At 41.7% G+C, this 19,476-nt stretch overlaps 1 protein-coding gene across 4 annotated transcripts in view; it reads left to right on the top strand.

Moving 5' to 3' along the window:
* FBXL4 (F-box and leucine rich repeat protein 4) overlaps positions 1-19,476 on the top strand; it is a 111,498-nt gene that overhangs the window by 47,674 nt on the left and 44,348 nt on the right. For all 4 annotated transcript variants that reach the window (XM_084625292.1, XM_084625294.1, XM_084625295.1 and 1 more), the window contains exon 5: positions 18,588-18,801. In XM_084625292.1, coding sequence (XP_084481418.1) covers positions 18,588-18,801 — 214 coding nt within the window. The remainder of the gene's footprint in view (positions 1-18,587; positions 18,802-19,476) is intronic.

Below are 19,476 nucleotides of genomic sequence, written 5' to 3'. Positions count from 1 at the left end.
CACTGGTGCGACTTTCTTTAAAACATAATCAGCAAACCTATTTCTTGAATGGTTCACCCTTAGCTCTGAAGTTTATTATAGTTAGGATTATGGAGGGATGATTGCTGGATGTCCATGTCATAGCCAACTCCTCTTCTTCGGCAGTTAAGGTCTGACTCTGGTACCAAGTATTGAGAATATTTGCAAGAAAATGAGCTGGAGATAGTGCTTGTCCCATTTGTTTTTTTAATACTTGTAATTTAACTCTGTCATTACATATTTCTCTTTTTAAGATCTCACTCAGTTCCTTCCAAATTTCAACAGCATCAGTAATAGAAGAGCTGTTTCCCTGCGTTTTGTTCAAGGCTACAGAAATAGGCTTCAGGATACTCAGTATGTGTTCAACATTTCTCTTAAGCCCAATGTTGAGAACTTTGGCTGTGAGAGTGCCATCTATTTTTTCAGGATTTTGTTCACAAACTCATCAGATTAGGCCAGTTCTTGATAGAGTGCTCAAAACAGTTCACTGCTGAGTTACATCGCAGGTCTTGTGGGAGACTTAGTTTGTTTCCTCCCACTTTTTTCAGAGCAGCTGCTGCAAAGTTGTTGTTATGGAAGTATTTTGCAACTTCAACAACATTAGGCTTATTTCTGAAACACTGAAGTCTTTGGCTAGGAGATGCACTGCAACCGTATGTTATTAGCTTGGAACTCTCTTCTAAATAATTTTGTCTCATCTTGGATACATTTGCAGCATTGTCTGTGACCAAGCTTCATATTAGACATTTGAATTTTTTTTCACAGTTTTGTTATAGCTTTTACTGCTGCTACTTGTAAGTGTTCTGCTGTGTGTGCATTTCCTGATGTCTCAATTGTTTCTGTAAGGAAGACATTCCCTTCTTCTATTGTCCCACAAGCGTAAGGAAGACATTCCCTTCTTCTATTGTCCCACAAGCACATACAACAGGATCATTGTGGACATTGCTCCATGCATCAAGACTCAGGTTAATAATTTTACCATCTAGACCTTTTGCACACTGCTCAATTCCTCTTACATACACTTTATCCAACAGTTTGCCTGCGACATCTGCTCTGTTGGGTGAACTGTATCCTGGTCTTAATGACTGAACCATGTTAATGAAGTGTGGGTTCAACTTCTCAATCCTACAAAAAGGAGAGTTTGTTGCATAAACAAACCGGGAAATTTTTTCATCAATTACCTCTTTTTGTAATCTGCTGGTTCTTATCACAAACTTATCTATGGTTGTTTCTGGATGATGGAGATTTTTTTTTTCTTTTTGCTACAGTTGATATACTGTGGCTATATGACATACATGATGTAATTGAAACACTATCATTGGCAGATAACTCTGAAACTATAGAAGATGATGATCTTGAAAGTGGATAGTCTTCAGAATCCTGTATGTTGAGGATGGCTTCTCCCAAACAAAATAAGTCAATACAGTTATTTAGTTATGATTACCATACTGCTCATTTAGTATTACTTATTGCATTCATTGACACTCAGTAGTACTTTAAAAGTAAAATTGTAAAAGGAAGATCTGCCTATTTCAGCTATTTATTTTTTATCACAACTGCATCTAAAATGATAGAACCATAGAGTAACAACTATATTTTTTGCTCAAACATGAGAAGTCAAGAATAGTCCAGAAGGAAGACTGGCGGTCCTTAAGAAAGAAATATGAAATAAAAAAGTTTACCAACCTGAAGATCCTGCATGTTCAGACATGTTCCTTTCATCATCTTCAATGCATTTTCCTCCTGAGAAGGAACACTTCTCATGATGTTGTTTCATTCGGGCAACCAGGCCTTGCATTTCTTTGTTGCACTGTTTGCATTTTGCATGCATGCCTGTCTTACCCACAGGTAGAGGAACTTCATTAAAATATTCCCAAACTGAGTCTCTTTTACAGCTTGCTGCCATTATAGGTTTTCCCTTCTAGTGAGAGAATGGTATGATAGATCGCAAATCAAAGAAGGCTACACTCAGAAAGACCTCAAGACTTCTGGAATATGCTGTTCAAACAGTTTCACTTTTGTTTCTACTGCCTGTCCCTCCCTTCTCACATTTATCTGAAGACTTCTTTTCCTTGTCCAGGTCTATTCTGCCTACAACAATCTTCTATTCATTGAACTTTTTGAAACTTTGCACTTTTAGAGAAAGGTAAGGGATTGACTCTGTACACAAATTTGCAGAGGGACAAAATAGGGTTGAGGTCTGTTATTTCTATATATATTATTTATTTAGTTTAAAACATTTTTGCTGTTAACAAGCATGTTATCTCTGGAGACACAAATCATCAGTTTGAGAAATGCAAAACTAAGCATCTCTGATGGTATCTTCTACACTGAGCACTGAGTCCTATTGGGTAGATAGAAAGATTAACTTAAATAATCTATACAGAAGCCCCTGGAACCCCATAAAATTGGGTCCCTAATCCATGAACTATTGGAACTCATTTACAAAACTTTTCTTAAACATTACATGAATATGTCTCATACTATAAAATTAGAATTTATAATCCCTATTCCATGATGAGATATTTTGAGCTATAATGTAGCTTAATTAAAACTATCTTTAGATAGGTTTTTTTCCCTCAAAAAAAATCAAATTAAATAAAAAAAAATCTGATTTGATTTTTTTTAATCATTGCTTTTTATCCACCCTGACTCACACTGACTTCTGTGGGGCCAGGATTTCATCCTATGTAATTTAAATTGACAGCATTCCTCTAAAATAACCATATATAAATGACTTTTAAGAAACGTTCTTTGTTTATACTTTGATCAGTTAAACAGGTAAGTATTCTTGGAAGTCATTATTTTAAAATGTAAGGGTCTAGAAAAAATGGAATAATTTAAGAAATCTGACTAAAATAAACTTTATTGTCATGAGATGATAGAATGCTTCAGGCACGTGAACATCCTGAGGCAAAGCTGATGGTAATTTAACTTATTGATAATGTCCATTAGGGTTACAGAAGAATATCATAACTGTTTCACTTCAGAGTATTACAGAAAATAACTAAACTCCTATAATTTGGGTAGAAATAAAGGGGGGAGGGGAACTGAAGTGGAAAAAGGAGACATAGCAGGTATTAAAAAGTGAGATGAGTATTTGAATAATCTGTGATGTATCTATGCCAAAATGACAAGTATGGAGTGTCAGCAGGAAGAGACTGAGAAGTCTTATAACATAAATAACATTATTATTCAGTTGGTGTTAGAGACGTAGTGGATTAATTCACACAACTGGAATGTCCGCGTAGATGGACATGACCTGTTCAGGAAAGTAAGGCAAGGGATCAAGTGATGCTGTGAAATATATCAAGACTCTGTACAAATGAACTGAGGTGAAAAAGGAAAAATCCCTCTGGATTAAAGGGACGTTATCAACTAAAAATTACATTTTGAAAATCGGTTACTTTAACGTATAGAGTATTAAGTGAAACAATGGAAATATCCAATTTACATATTGGCCTTTATGCTCTTTGTTTACTTTTTAAATTTGTCTTATACAATGAAAATCATTAAATTGGTTATACTTTCAGTTCTTAATGTTGCCATGTTTACGTTTCATGCACTGAAAAAAAGCCCACAAAATTGCTGACAGATATAGGGACAGATGTAGTACCTGTAATTACTTTTAACTTGCTTGTAAAGCTAGCATAGCAGAACACAGAACTATCTGTGTTCTTGAGTTCTAGGGACAACTTTTTTTTGTTTCAGAGGGTAGAGAAACATCTAAGGCTAGCTATTTTAGAGGTGGTATTAATAGTTTGGAAATGGTGTATTATTTACCTTAATTGTGTGGAGTGCAAGTGGGTTTTTGTTTTTTAAGGAAAAAAACAATCCAGTGAACTTTTTTCAGCTTAATCCTGTTTTAAAACCTTAATGACACTCTGAAGTATTTGCATGAATATAAGGTATGCAAAAGTTTTTTGACTCTAGAAAATTCAGGATTTTAATTACAAATCTGTGAATGAAAAATTTATTAACAGAACAGAAATGACAAGAGTACCAAGGTTCTACCATGCCTAGTACAAAACAGCGTTCTAAAACTCTGGAAGCCAAGAGAGGAGTTGAAATGGGTGAAGTCATTGGTAAGGGTACATTTATGTCACGGAGATCACAGAAGTCATGGAATCCATGACATTTTCTGCTTCAGTCCCAGGCTGGGAGACTGGAGCCCTCAGCCAGTGAGGGTCATGGCAGGGTTCCAGCAACTGATGACAGCCTCCTGAGAGGGCCCCCACAGGGCTCCAGTGACAGGCGACAGCCCTCGCTCGGGTGAGCAGCTGGGGATGTCCAGTTTTTTCTTCGGGAAATATGGCCATCCCGCAGTGCCCAGCCGCCATAGGTGGGGGGAGGGGTCCCCCCGCAGCTCCCAGCCAACACGGTGGTGGGGGAAACCATGGAGCCGCAACAACCTTGGGTGCTGGATCCCCCACTTCTTCTAGTGTTGTCCCTGTGGGTGCTCCACTTCAGGTGATGGTGCGTCCTGGTGCTATTGATCAGAGATTTTCAGTAGCAGTGCTTGGTCAGGCCGCACGTGCGCAGCAGCTGTCTCGCGGTGCCATTTGAGTCTCTTCAGTGTGCGCATGGCCCGACCCCCTCAGTTCTTCTCAACTGTCCTCGGCTGAAGACAGAGCTCAGGGCAGTGAGACAGCTTCTTCCCCTAGAGATAGAAAAATAGATAATTAGATAAAAATTGCTCAGTTAAAAATATTTTTCCTTGGATAAGTTAGTTAGTTGTTTGTTAATTGGAAAAAAAAAATCTTTGTTTTTCTTCGTTTCCAAGTTCACGACTCCCTGTGGAGCACAATCCATTAAAAAAGGTCTTGAGTGGACCAAAGCTTACTTTAGCCATGTCAAGCTCCCCTGGCTTCAAAAGTTGTGGCTCTTTCAAGGAGGCTATGCCATACTCTGGGCACTCCCTCTGCATCAGATGCCTCATGGACACACACATACCATCCAAGTTCATCCACTGCAACAATTTGAAGGCGAGAGCCAGGCGCGACCGGGATCTACGCCTCAAAATGATCCTAATGGAGAAATCACTCCAACCTGGATCTGAGAAGGACACCCAGAAGCCTTCTCCTAAGTACTCTCCAACTCGGTCTGAACCGACCATGAGCACAGCTCCACCCTCTCAAGAAAAGAGGAAGCGAGTCTCTACCTCTCCGCAGAGGGAACCTCACAGAAAGAAATAGTCCCCTGCGAGGTCATTGCTAGTGGTGCTGATGGTCCCGAGAGTCATACCTACAACTTTCCCAGCACCTCCAGCATTGGACGCACCGCTCATAGGAACAAGGAGTCGAGACCACAAACATGCTATGTCTCCTCCTTGGCACCGACAGTACTGACGACCATGTTGGCGGTGGTGCCAGCCATACAACCGCCACTGGTGTCGACGCGTGTCTCGGCGCCACCACCTTCCTCAGCAGCATCGCCTCCCCCAGCACCCACAGACGGCACCGCAGTGGGGCCACCGGCTCTGACAAAGGGGAAAGAAGATGCCTAGACACCCAGCGTCTACTACTAAGATATCGGTACCGCACTCACCAGCACTGCAACAATTCCTGACTCAGAGGGACATCACTGTTGCGTTGGTGCCAGAATCACCTCTCCTCGGCACTGAGGGATCACCTATCACACAACCGACTTCGGCTATGACACCATCAATGTTTAGTGACAGTGATGATGAGGACCAAGAGGAGGGAGTGTTTTCACCATAGGGCTCGCCCACACCTCAACGAAAACTTACTGGAGGCACAGTGCGGCATAAAATCCACCAGACACAACCTTACTATCCATGGTATGGACCCCCATGGATGGGTACTCATATGGCATTCCCAATGCAATGGCCACCATGGGACCCCTGGGCAGCATACGAAGCCCAATATGCTCAAACCTCCTCTCCGCCTATGGTATAGCTCCAGTCCCCTTCTTTATCCCCAGGGCTGACAACATCAGTAGCCACGGAGGAGATGGGCAATGAACCAGAGGAAGAGACTGCCCCCGAAGCAGTGTCACCTGAACATAACTCTTCCTCTTCTCCAGATGAAGCTATCATGCCAACTCCACCTACCATGGCTGACAACTTTAAACAATTTCAAGAGCTATTCAAACACATAGTGGTCAGCCAAGACATCCCTCTAGAGGAAGTCCAAGAGTACGAACACAAACTATTAAAAATTCTACAATCATCTTCTGCGTCAAAAATTGCCCTGACCATAAACAATACCATCTCCGAGCCTGCAGAAACAGTATGACAGACCCCAGCCACCGCCCCGCCAACATGCAAATGGGTGGACCTTAAATATTATGTTCCAGCCAAGGGCATAGACTTCCTGTTTGCCCATCCACAACCAAATTCTCTAGTGGTGGAAGCAGCAAACCACCAGGTCAAACAATCCCAACACCACCCTACGCCACAGGATAAAGACCACCAGCGTCTAGACCTCTTAGGTCGCAAGGTCTACACCTACACCAACGCTACAGTTCCACGTTGCCAACTACAGTGCTCTCTTGTCTAAATATGACTTTGACAATTTTGGGTTTGGGTTTACTGCAGACATACCAGAAGACAGGAGAGCACAATTTAAATCAGTCCTGATCGAGGGACAATTGGTGGCTGATGGCCTTACAGGGCTTCCTGGACAGCATCAATTCTGCAGCCCTTACCACAGTTACAGCGATAGTGATGCGCAGAGACTCATGGCTGCTATGATCTGGCATACCAAAAGAGCTCCAAATAAAGGTTGAGGACCTACTTTTCAATAAGGACAAACTGTTTTCAGTTAAAACCGATGAAGTCCTATGAAGGACTCTCTAGCGACCCTTCATACACTTGGCATATATACACCACCCCCAAAAAGGAAGCGGTACCAACGAAACAAAGATACTCAATATACCCGCCCTCAATCCAGGCCGTACGAGGCAGGCAGACACAGAAATAGACCACTTCAGTGCCAGCAGACGCAACCACAACAAGCAGTGTCCCAACCATCAGGGAACAAACCACAGTTTTGAAGGCTTGGTTGAGGGTCTGAATGACTTCCCCTTAACACCAGCACCTATCTGCCCATTTGATCACCCACTATAGCATTTTTTCCAAGCTTGGGAGCATATTACACACGAGACCATTGTGTCTTAGAAGTAGTTCATTCAGGCTATTCCATCCCTTTTACTTCTTGCCCCCCTGCCATCCCTCTTTAGGGACTATTCTCGCGAGCACCTTCTAAGACCGGAAGTAGATCGTCTACTACAGCTAGGGGCCGTAAAATCAATACCAACGCAATACAGAGGAGGAAGACTTTTTATTCTCACTATTTCTTGACCCAGAAGAAAAGTGGTGGATGGCGACTGATACAAGACCTATGAAAACTCAATAAATTTGCACACTTCCAAAAATTGAAGGTGGTTACTTTAGGTACAATAACCCCAGCGCTGGAACAGGAGGACTGGTTTTCAGCCCTCGACCTGCAAGATGCATATTTTCACATCTCAATACATCCGGCTCATAGACAATTCCTCCGATTACAGTGGGACATGACCACTTCCAGTACAGTGTGCTCCCATTTGGACTGTCCACTGCACCCAGGGTGTTCTCCAAAACTCTTGCAGTAGTTGAAGCTCACCTGCACAAACAATGGATCATATTTTTCCCATACCTAGATGATTGCCTTGTCAAAGGACACTCGTACACAGACAGAAACGATCACACGACTGATCATCAATCTCTTCCAGAGACTGGGGTTCCAAATTAACTTTCAGAAGTCCACATTGATACCCACAACTAGAATTCATCGGGGCACACCTGTACTCAACTCAAGTCAGAGCTTCACTACGTCATGCCAGATTCCTAGCCATCAAACATCTCATAGAACCATATCCATCTGTCCATGAATTGAGGCACAGATGTGCCTACAATGACTAGGACACATGGCCGCACCATTTTCATGGTAAAACACTCCAGATTATACATGTGATGTCTCCAGGGCTGGCTGCATTCAGTATACAAACCCACCAAACACAGTCTCAACATGATGGTAACACCACCGACCAAGGTTTTAGCATCCCTACAATGGTGGACAAGATGAGAGAACATCTGCGTAGGGGTTCCCTTTCACCACAGATCTTCAGTCACAACAGATGACTCCCTACTGGGCTGGGGGACACACCTGGACCACCACACGACATGAGGCAGATGGTCAACACCAGAAGCACGCCTTCACATAAACTTGCTAGAACTCAGCAGTAAGATATGCCTGTCTTCACTTCCTATCACTCATAAGAAATTAATCAATTTGTGTGATGACAATGTTGCATGAATGTTCTACATCAACAGACAAAGGGGGTCCCAATCCCACTCCCTATGCACCAAAGCCATGAGACTATGGAACTGGTGTATCCAGCACCACATTGACATCTCAGCTTCTTACCTACCAGGATGCCGAAACACCACAGCCAACACATTAAGCAGATGGTTCTCACAAGAGCAAAATGGGAACTGAACCATAGTGTCTTACAACAGATATTCTATCAATGGGGTTCCCATCTATCAACTTAGCAGCCTAACTGTTGTCAAGTGTTTAGTAGGCATCACAGCAAAGGAGAGTTTTGAAGATGGATTTGAAAGTGGATAATGTGGTGGCTTTGCAGATGTTTATGGGGAGCACCTCCCAATCATGTGGGATAGCATAGGAGAAAGCATGAAGGATTTTGTTTGAAAATTAACAAGTGGGTAGTAGAGGCTGGCATGGAGAGGCGAGCACTGAGAGTTCAACAATGAATGAAGGATGATAGGTAAAAGTGCTTATTAACTGTGAAGGCCTTGAAAGTGAATACAAGTTGATGCTTTAGAGAAGAGGGAGCCATTGGGGACATTCAGAGAAGGTGGTAATGTGCTCTAAGTGACGGGCCAGGAAAATGATTTTTGTAGCAGCATTGTAAATGGATATGAGCGGGGTGAGATTGCAATGGTATAGACCCAGTATTTACATGGAGACAGTAAAATGGTTAATAATGCAGAAAAGGCAGAAGAAGAGTGTTCAATAAATAGTTCTCTTCAGTATTTGGAAAGTAGGATGAGGTACTCATATCATATGAGGACAATAAAGTATTTTTCAATCCAGTAGTAAACAAGGAAAATGTTAAACATCATTTCCTTATAGATAAACATTTCTAAATCATCAGGCCAGTACAACTTGCACCCACCATCCTAAAAGAATTGGCTTTGTAAGTGTGAGGGAGGGTTGGTTTTATGAACTTGCCTTGGTGCCAGTAAGATTTTGAAGCTGAAATCTAACAAACTATATTTGCCAATTTTATAAGCATTAACGCCAATATTAGAATGTAGTCTAATAAGATAAACCCTCTTTAGTGAATCTAAGGAGCGTTAGTTTACTAATTTAACACTAGGTTCTTTTTAGGTAAACTTTCATGTTGAACAGTATTTCTCAGATGAGGACACTTGGCTATTCATAACCAGTCAACAATTTATTAATTTACCAAGAACCACATCAGTATACAATCAGCAGTTCACCAGTCAAGTCTGGATACAACCAATGTTCTAGGTACGTACTGAGCACGCCAAGACAGTCCCATAAAGCAATTGTTATAGACTAGGATTGAGGCTGATAAGTTATAGGCTCAGCAGGAACAATTCAGATTACTTCTGGCACTCTTGTGTGGTCCCTGCTATTTGAGTACAGGGAGTCCTCCGACTTACGACACAATTCATTTCTCAGAATTGTGTTTTAAGTCAAAACGCCTTTTCCCATAGGAATCAATTTTATGAAGAAGGGATTGGTTCCTGAACCAAGGCTTGATACACTATATTCACCACAATAACCCAGATTTTTGTACTAAATGAATTATAGATTACTAATGTTGCAACATCAATATATTTACTGTACACTGTATTTTATAAACAGCATTCAAATAAACATATAAACTCACATGTGCTGCTCAGAACACTGGCAACACAGGCTCAGAAAACCAGGGGAATGGCACACATGCTGCGCCTCAGCCAGTCACTGTTCAAGCTTTCTGATTGGTTGAGCCCGGGGCCGGGAGCCAATCAAAAACAAGTGGCAACCCTATGCGGCAACAAGCTACCCTGCTGCCCTGAAGCCAGTCAGAAGCGACCCGTTGCAGCTCCATACCAGTACTATATAACACAACTAGGAAGTGATTTCAAGCAAACTTTATTCAAAGTCAGCATCATAAGGGTGAAACAAGCGTTGTAGGGGCAAAATGGGCAATCATTTGAAAAGTGTCGTGTGTCTGAAGACTTCTGGTAGTTTGATAGTTTAAATTTGTCCCTTTCCTATCAAAGGAATCACTTAAAATTGGTTTCTCTCTCTCAAGCCAGTTTGCCTGGACTTATAAAGGAGAGCATGCATACAGAATTAGTTAGTTCTAAAGTATGGTTACTTGAGGTCTCACTAAAGAATGTAAATTCAACAAGACAACCTTTAGTTATTTATATTAAAGATAGAAGAAGAAATACAGTCATTAAAATGAAATCTCACCACTTCTCCTTATCCTGGTAACCCTGCAATAGGGGAATAGTCCTCTCCATAGGGCTTGCCTGGGCATCAGTTGTACTTCTGGATTTTGCCGTTTCTTTGTAGGTTCAGCCAACTCTGGGGTCCCACATGGATGGTGATCTTCGTTTTGTATACCTTGATTCCAAAGGGCAACCCTCCAATTTCTGTTGGACAGTTGTCAGCTGAGTGATCAGATTTCTGCTCTGTTTCTCTGCTGCTTCAGTCAATATCCAGTAGATGGCATTGGTGTGGAACAAATTTGTTCAATCATATTCTTATCGGAGGGTGTTTGTTTGATTCATTTCAAAGATTGTATTTCAGCACTAGCCCACATTAATTGCAATTTCCCCCTTTTTAAGCCGTTTATTTTAATTCAGAGTTTTGCCCTAGTCAGGTGTCCACTTCTCTTAATGTTCTCTTTCCTTCTTGCACCATACAACTCATGCCACTTCTTCGGGGAAACACTCATTCAGAAAGAAAACAAAGTCCCCTACTAACCTACTGGACATGGTCCATACGTTCTTTGATTGTACTAAACATTTCACATCATTTAGGTCTCACAACAGAAGATACTATCTACATAGAGAGAGAGATCTGACTGACCAGGCAAACAAATTCATAGTTTGGGGTGAAGGCAAGGTGGTTTGGATTTCTTGGGGTAACAAGCTGTTAGACCAATGTGACCTTCAGTTTTCTGGGTTTTACAGCTCAGTTTCTCCCACCCATCTCTTTATCCACTTGCATTGTACATTGGGCCACTTTGTCTAGGAAAGCAGGGTATTACTTTGTTTGGTATCCTTTTGAGATTTTTTTTCAGCTACATTGCGTGGGAGAAAGAGACTTTATCCATATGTAAATTATGAGAGAGTCATGCCTATGGTATTCTCTTTTAGCTCGCTTTTTGGTCTCTCTTACTGGGGAGTGAAACTCATAACCTTAGCTGATCTGTAGGTCCTTAGACAAAGTGTCTCACATGGTGTGAATCATTTTCTCACTGTCTTTACTTCTTAGGTGGAGTTCAGTAGTAGGTGGGTCCTATTTGGGGATAAACAGAGGTGCATAATTTTTCTTATTTTTGAGGGACATAAGGAAGTAATATTTATCAATCATTCAAGGCATATGTTATAGATACTCCTTACAGTTGATAAGATCTCTGGCCTGCTGATCTTAATTTTTAATAGATCTTGGAGTACCTTGGCTATTCCAGGAGACTGGAAGAGTGCTAATGTTGTGCCAGTGCTCAGAAATGACTAGCAGGATGACCCGGGTAACTGTAGGCTGGTTAGCCTCAAATCAGTCCTGGAAAAAATACAGTTACGAACACCAGAGTTCTGAACTGACCAGTCAACCTCACACCTCATTCGGAACTGGAAGTATGCAATCAGGCAGCAGTAGAGACCAAAGAAAGAAAATACAGTACAGTACTGTGTTAAACATAAACTACTGAAAAAATAAAGGGAAAGTTAAATTGACAAGGTAATGAAACTGTTTCTGTGCTCATTTCATTTAAACTAAGATGGTTAAAAGCTGCATTTTTCTCCTGCATAGTAAAGTTTCAAAGCTGTAGTAAGTCTATGTTCAGTTGTAAACTTTTGAAAGAACAACCATAACATTTTGTTCAGTGTTAGGAATATTTCACAGTTATGAACAATCTCCATTCCCAAGGTGTTCATAATGCTGAGGTTCTACTGTAGTGGAAAAGCTGATACAATATTCAGTTGATAAAGAATTACAGGATAGGAATATAATTAATCACAGTCAACATGATTTTATGGAAAATAAGTCTTGTCAAACCTGGTTTCATTCTTTGATGACCCTACAAGTTTGATTAATAAAGATAACTCCTTAGATGTGATATATTTAAACGTTTGTATGGCATTTGACTTAGTACTGCATGGCATTCTGATTAAACAATTAGCACTATACAATATCAATAAAGCACTCATTAAATGGATTAAGATCTGGCTAATGGCAGATCTCAAAGAGTAGTTGTCAGTGGGGAGTCATCATTAAATGAGAGTTTTTCCAGTGGAGTTCTGCAGAGATTGGTACTAAACCTGATGCTATTCAACATTATCATAAATGATGGGAAAATAAATATAAAATCACTGCTGATAAAATCTGTGGATGAAAAAGATTGGTGGAGTGGTAAATAATGAGGACAAGGCAGTCATACAGAGCAATCTGGATCACTTGGTAAGCTGGACTTATTCAAACAAAATGTATTTTAATGCAGCAAAATGCAACGTTATACATCTAGGTACAAGGAATGCAGGCAATCCCTATGGAATGGGGACTGTGTCCTGAAAGCATTGATTCTGAAAAGGGTTTAGTGGTCATAATGGACAAGCATCTCAACATGTGCTCCCAGTGCAGTTCTTTGGCAAAAATGGCTGATGTGATCCATGGATGTATAAATAGAAATAGTGAATAGGGGTAAGAAGTTGTTTTACCTCTGTATGTAGCACTGGTGAGACTGATACTGGAATACTGCATACAATTTTGGTGTCCACATTTTAAAAAGGATATTGAAAAATCAGAGAGAGGGTTCAGAAAAGAATCATGAAAATGATTTAAGAGTTGGAGAAAATGTCTTTCAATGAAAGACAAAGAGCTCAATCTGTTTAGTTTATCAGAAAGAAGACTGAGAGGTGACAATTACAGTGTATAAGTATCTTCACAGGCAGAAAATAGTGGGTACTAAAGAGCTCTTTAGTAGAAGAAGGCATAACAAGAACCAGTGGCTGGAAGCTAAAGCTAGACAAATTCAAATAGAAAATTTAGCATTTTTTAACCATGAAACTGGAACAAACTACCAAAGGAAGCAGTGGATTCTCCATCTTTTGATGTCTTCAGATCAAGAATGGATTCCTTTCTAGAATATATGCTTCAGTCATACCGGTTATTGGGCTCAATACTGAGATAACTGGGTGTAATGAAATAGTCTGTGATATAACACGGAAGTCGAATGAGATGATCTAATGGCCATTTTTGGCCTTAAACTCTATGAATCTATGACATAGTCCTAGAAAAGCCTACTAGCTATTCTTATTTTTCAGTCATCAGTGTTGAATATGCTAGGTGGTTGTTTCTCATCACAACTGTAGTGAATGTGAAAGTGACCTGAGTAGGGTTCCATCCTAAGCATCACATTTGTACAGCTCCTTTGTTGACAAGCAACTCCCACAATGGTGGGGCTTCTTCCCCCTTTTGGGGGCGATGGTACTTCCAGTCCAAAAGGAAGATGCCTCATTTTCCCTCTTAATCCATGTATGTCTTGCACTAACTGGTTAGGGGGAAAGGAAATAGACCCTAGGGCTTCCCCTTTCATCTTGCACGCTAACGGAAAAAATGAGGAAGAAGGGGACATGGGATAGGGAGAAGGAGAAAGTGATGGACAGTGAAAGGGAGAGTGAGGGAAAAGGAGAGGAGGGTGATAATGTAAGGTATGGAATAAATGAGGGAAAATGACTATTGCAGAGAAAGAAAGGGAAGGAAAGGAAGGATGGGATGAATGAGTGAATGGCTAGATTAGACTCCTTGCAGAAACAGAAGGCTTAGAGACTTGATCGTTTAGACACTATGTGAAGAAAGCCAGGGAGTTCAAGTGTCCTATTATTTAGTATGCTTGGGGCATGTCCCCCTGGATCCTGCTTCTCTTAAGTGTCCAGCTTCTTCAGTACCATAGGCAGTTTTAGCAAAAAATAAAAATAAATCCTACTTAAGCCAACACCTGTTCAACGGCAACAATATGAGCCTTGTTGTTGAAAAGGCTCTGATAACTTAAAGCATTTTTCCACTATATCAATTAAACACATTCAGGAGACTTTAATTGGCTTGGTGCTAAAAATGTCTGAAGCTATGGCAGCCTTAACTGCACTAGGCTTTTCATGGTGCAGCTGCATTGGTGCTACCACCAATGGGGATAGTTTTTTCTAAAATACTCTAGAGTTGACAAATTTCCAAAGCAGGCATCTGCCCCCTACTTACAGAGACTCCATCACTCCAGGAAGCACTGGGGTGAGCTGAGCTAGTCTCTTCTGTGGGGGAAACAGGTGAAACTTAGAGAATATTAAAATATATATGATTTTATGCAATATCAAACTTGTAAACCTTGTGATTGATTTGCATTTTGAAGGTTTCCTTTGCAATGAAAAAGAACTATGAGCTTACTACTTTTTTAAAGAAAGCTTAGATTAGATGGAACCGAGCTTGTAGAATTCAACAGACCTCCGACAGAAGTTGTTGTAATGCATGCAGAGACCCTCACAGTTTCTAAGTGTTTTGAATATTCAGTCTCTGATAGCTTAAACCTTTTTACACCAACCTACTTCTGTGAATTAGTTCTCCTTGAGGATTAGTGTATTGTAAAACGAGCTTTAAATTTTTACATTGTTCGTTTGAACTTATTTGTGGAAAAAAGAAATAGAACAATTGTTCTAACAGTGATGAAACACTAGTTTTTCTCAGATCCTCTAGCTTTCAAATGTCTTATCCAATTAACCTCAAACTTTCTCTCTCACACATTTTTCTCATGGGCAGAGACTTACTACAAGAAATTTCAGGCAGAAAGTTGCAGGCCAGTGTCAAAATCAGACTTGCAGTGGTCATTTAAAATTGTAACAAAACAGGATCACTGTTATATCTGGTTGCATTTGAAGTCACTAGTAACTGGTAAGTCACAAGATAGGAACAGAGTTCAACTTAGTTTGCAGGACTGGTAGTAAGAATTTTTTTTTTGTAATTTAAACAAACACATCACCCTTTTTCCAAACCCTTTTCCCAGTAGAGTTGTGGTTTTGGGCTGCTCTAGTAACATGAACTTAGCACTTGGCAGTAATGTAGTATTTTCTGCTTTTTTTTACCTTTGTTAAATGTAAACCTTGTTGCAGGCCTGCCGACAGCAATTCCAGGCCCCAGGGCAGAACAGTCAGTGGGCCCCCGCTGGTGCCCAGCGAGCTGCTGGCTGTGCTTCTGGATGCACTCTTCTGGCACGGCCAGGGCTTCTACATGTGCCTATCTCCCTGCCACGTTCTGCTGCTCTCCCTGCCGGGCAGGAGCCCAGGCAGGGAACAGGAGGGAGCCGCTTTTAACGCTGGCCCCTCCTGGTCGCTGCTCTGCAGCCCTGCCTGGCAGCTACCTGAGAGAACCTGGCTGGAGAGGAGGCAGCTTCCACTCCCCGCCCGGGTCGGCTGTCAGGGACCCCACTATCTGAGCCTGGGAAGGGAGCGGAATTCACCTTCCTAGCCAGGCTCTCTCAGGCAGCCGCTGCACAGGGCTGCAGAGCAGCATCTCAGCGGCTGGAAGGGGCTGGTCCTGCCCCTTCCACTCCTGGCATCTGTGCCATGCATTGCCCAGGCCCTGTCCCACCCCCTTGCTCCTCACTCTCCCCCAGCACCTCTAGCGTACTGCCAAACAGCTGACGATGGTGGGCGGCAGGCACTGGGGGAGGAGGACAAGCTGATTGGTGGGGCCTGCTGCTGGCAGGAGGTGCAGGGGAGGAGGGGCCTGCCAGTGGGTGCCCAGGAGCCCTGTGGCCCACGCAGGTGATTTAAAAGGGCCCAGGGCTCCCGACTGCCACTGCCGCTGCTACTGCGGCAGTGGTGGTGGCTGGGGGCCACAGGCCATTTTAAATGGCCCAGGCCCCTGGGCAGTTGCCCCCTTTGCCCCCCGCTGTCGGCGGGACTGCCTTATTGTATGATTCATTGGGGAACACCAAAAGCTATCCAGGATATGCAACATTGTTGAGTGAATGTTGATGGAGTAAACATAACTTTTGGAATATTTTCACTTTTGAGTGCTTGATCTCTTACCTTGACATCGAATTAACCCATTTTTTAAAGTTTTTTTTCCATTTAATAGATTTCCTCAGGTGTGCCATTACCCTCTGATCCCACTGAGGGTTACCAAAAGAAACTACACCATTTGCTCAAGAAACTCCCTGAAAAAGCACAAGAACAAATCTGCAGACACACCCCTGGAACCCCAACCTGGGGTATTCTATCTGCTACCCAAGATCCATAAACCTGGAAATCCTGGATGCCCCATCATCTCAGGCATTCGCACCCTGACAGCAGGATTGTCTGGCTATGTAGACTCCCTCCTCAGGCCCTACGCTACCAGCACTCCCAGCTATCTTCGAGACACCACTGACTTCCTGAGGAAACTACAGTCCATCGGTGATCTTCCTGAAAACACCATCCTGGCCACTATGCATGTAGAAGCCCTCTACACCAACATTCCACACAAAGATGGACTACACGCCATCAGGAACACTATCCCCGATAATGTCATGGCAAACCTGAAGTGGCTGAACTTTGTGACTTTGTCCTCACCCATAACTATTTCACATTTGGGGACAATGTATCAATGTATACCTTCAAATCAGTGGCACTGCTATGGGTACCCGCATGTCCCCACAGTATGCCAACATTTTTATGGATGACTTAGAACAACGCTTCTTCAGCTCTCGTCCCCTAACGCCCCTACTCTACTTGCGCTACATTGATGACATCTTCATCATCTGGACCCATGGAAAAGAAGCCCTTGAGGAATTCCACCATGATTTCAACAATTTCCATCCCACCATCAACCTCAGCCTGGACCAGTCCACGCAAGAGATCCACTTCCTGGACGCTACAGTGCTAATAAGCGATGATCACATAAACACCACCCTATACCGGAAACCTACTGACCGCTATTCCTACCAACATGCCTCCAGCTTTCATCCAGACCACACCACACGATCCATTGTCTACAGCCAAGCTCTACAATACGAGCGCATTTGCTCCAACCCCTCAGACAGAGACAAGCACCTACAAGATCTCTATCAAGCATTCTTACAACTGCAGTACTCACCTGCTGAAATGAAGAAACAGATTGACAGAGCCAGAAGAGTACCCAGAAGTCACCTACTACAGGACTGGCCCAACAAAGAAAATAACAGAACGCCACTAGCCGTCACCTTCAGCCCCCAACTAAAACCTCTCCAGCACATCATCAAGGATCTGCAACCTATCCTGAAGGACGACCCATCACTCTCACAGATCTTGGGAGACAGGCCAGTCCTTGCCTACAGACAGCCCTCCAACCTGAAGTAAATACTCACCAACAACCACACACCACACAACAGAACCACTAACCCAGGAACCTATCCTTGCAACAAAGCCCATTGCCAACTGTGTCCACATATCTATTCAGGGGACACCATCATAGGGCCTAATCACATCAGCCACACTATCAGAGGCTCATTCACCTGCACATCTCCCAATGTGATATATTCCAGCAATGCCCCTCTGACGTGTACATTGGCCAAACTGGACAGTGTCTACGTAAAAGAATAAATGGACACAAATCAGATGTCAAGAATTATAACATTCAAAAACCAGTTGGAGAACACTTCAGAACACTTTGGTCACTTGATTACAGACCTAAAAGTTGCAATTCTTCAACAAAAAAACTTCAAAAACAGACTCCAAGGAGAGACTGCTGAATTGGAATTAAATTGAAAACTGGATACACTTAACTTAGGCTTGAATAGAGACTGGGAGTGGATGGGTCATTACACAAAGTAAAACTATTTTCCCTTGTTTATTCTCCCCCCCCCCCAACTGTTCCTCAGATGTTCTTGTCAACTGCTGGAAATGGCCCACCTTGATTATCACTACAAAAGGTTTCCACACACCCCCCCCCCCGCTCTCCTGCTGGTAATAGCTCACCTTACCTGATCACTCTCGTTACAGTGTGTATGGCAACACCCATTGTTTCATGTTTTCTATGTATATAAATCTCCCCACCTTATTTTCCACTGAATGAATGCATCCAATGAAGTGAGCTGTAGCTCACGAAAGCTTATGCTCAAATAAATTTGTTAGTCTCTAAGCTGCCACCAGTATTCCATTTCTTTTTGCGAATACAGACTAACACAGCTGCTACTCTGAAACCTGTTATTTTTGACAGTGTTCCAAAATTTCCACAGAAACCTATATTTCCCTACCTTTTAATTCATATAATATGTGCTTTTTACAGGTTCCTGAAAGTTTGTGGCTCTGAACTAGTGCGCCTTGAGTTGGCTTGTGGCCATTTCCTCAATGAGACTTGCTTAGAGGTCATTGCTGAGATGTGTCCAAACCTTCAGGAATTAAATCTCTCCTCCTGTGATAAGCTACCACCTCAGGCTTTCATCCACATTGCCAAAGTGTGCAGTCTTAAGCGTCTCATCCTTTATCGAACAAAAGTAGAGGTAGGAACAACTATTTTTAACCTTTACAAGAATTATTTTGATTCCTGCTAAAATTGTAAATGTTTTAATTAACAGTTAACAAATAAAATCGTATGAATAATGCAGATAAAAACTGATATTTTGTATTTACCAAGGTAGTTTCTGGATTTTTAAAAAATAGTAGAAATTTACTTTTTTGATCACTTTATAATCCACATACAAAACTGGTGGTCTTTCCTGACCTTTCAAAAAAAAAAAAAAAAAAAAAAGAGTGCCCTATTGAAGTCTTAGTAACAACTCCTTACAGTAACAAAATATACGGGAGTGGTACTACTACATTTCAAAATATTCAGACCATTAATTACAAACTGCAATTGACAAAATAAATGAGCAAATCACATTTTGTGATGTACCAATCTTGTTTAGTAATTAATTTGTTAATTATCAAAAATCACTTATCTAGAATGAGTTACTAATTAGTAAAGTTCTACTGTATTTTTTTTATCATGTCAGGTATTTATTTTAGGTATTGGACCTGAAATATTTTTAGACAGAGTTTTCACATATAATTATCCCTATTGCAGTTGAGTAGTTCTGTAAAGTAAACAGTGCAGTACCAACACTGCCTAATTTGTGTTATTTCCCAAAGCAAAGGTAGTGTCACATTTTTAGGGCCTATATCACTGTCTTTTTATG

The sequence above is a fragment of the Lepidochelys olivacea genome (assembly GCF_965140295.1).
Source record: "Lepidochelys olivacea isolate rLepOli2 genome assembly, chromosome: 3".
Lineage (NCBI taxonomy): Eukaryota > Metazoa > Chordata > Testudines > Cheloniidae > Lepidochelys > Lepidochelys olivacea.
This window is presented reverse-complemented; position numbering and strand designations above follow the sequence as displayed.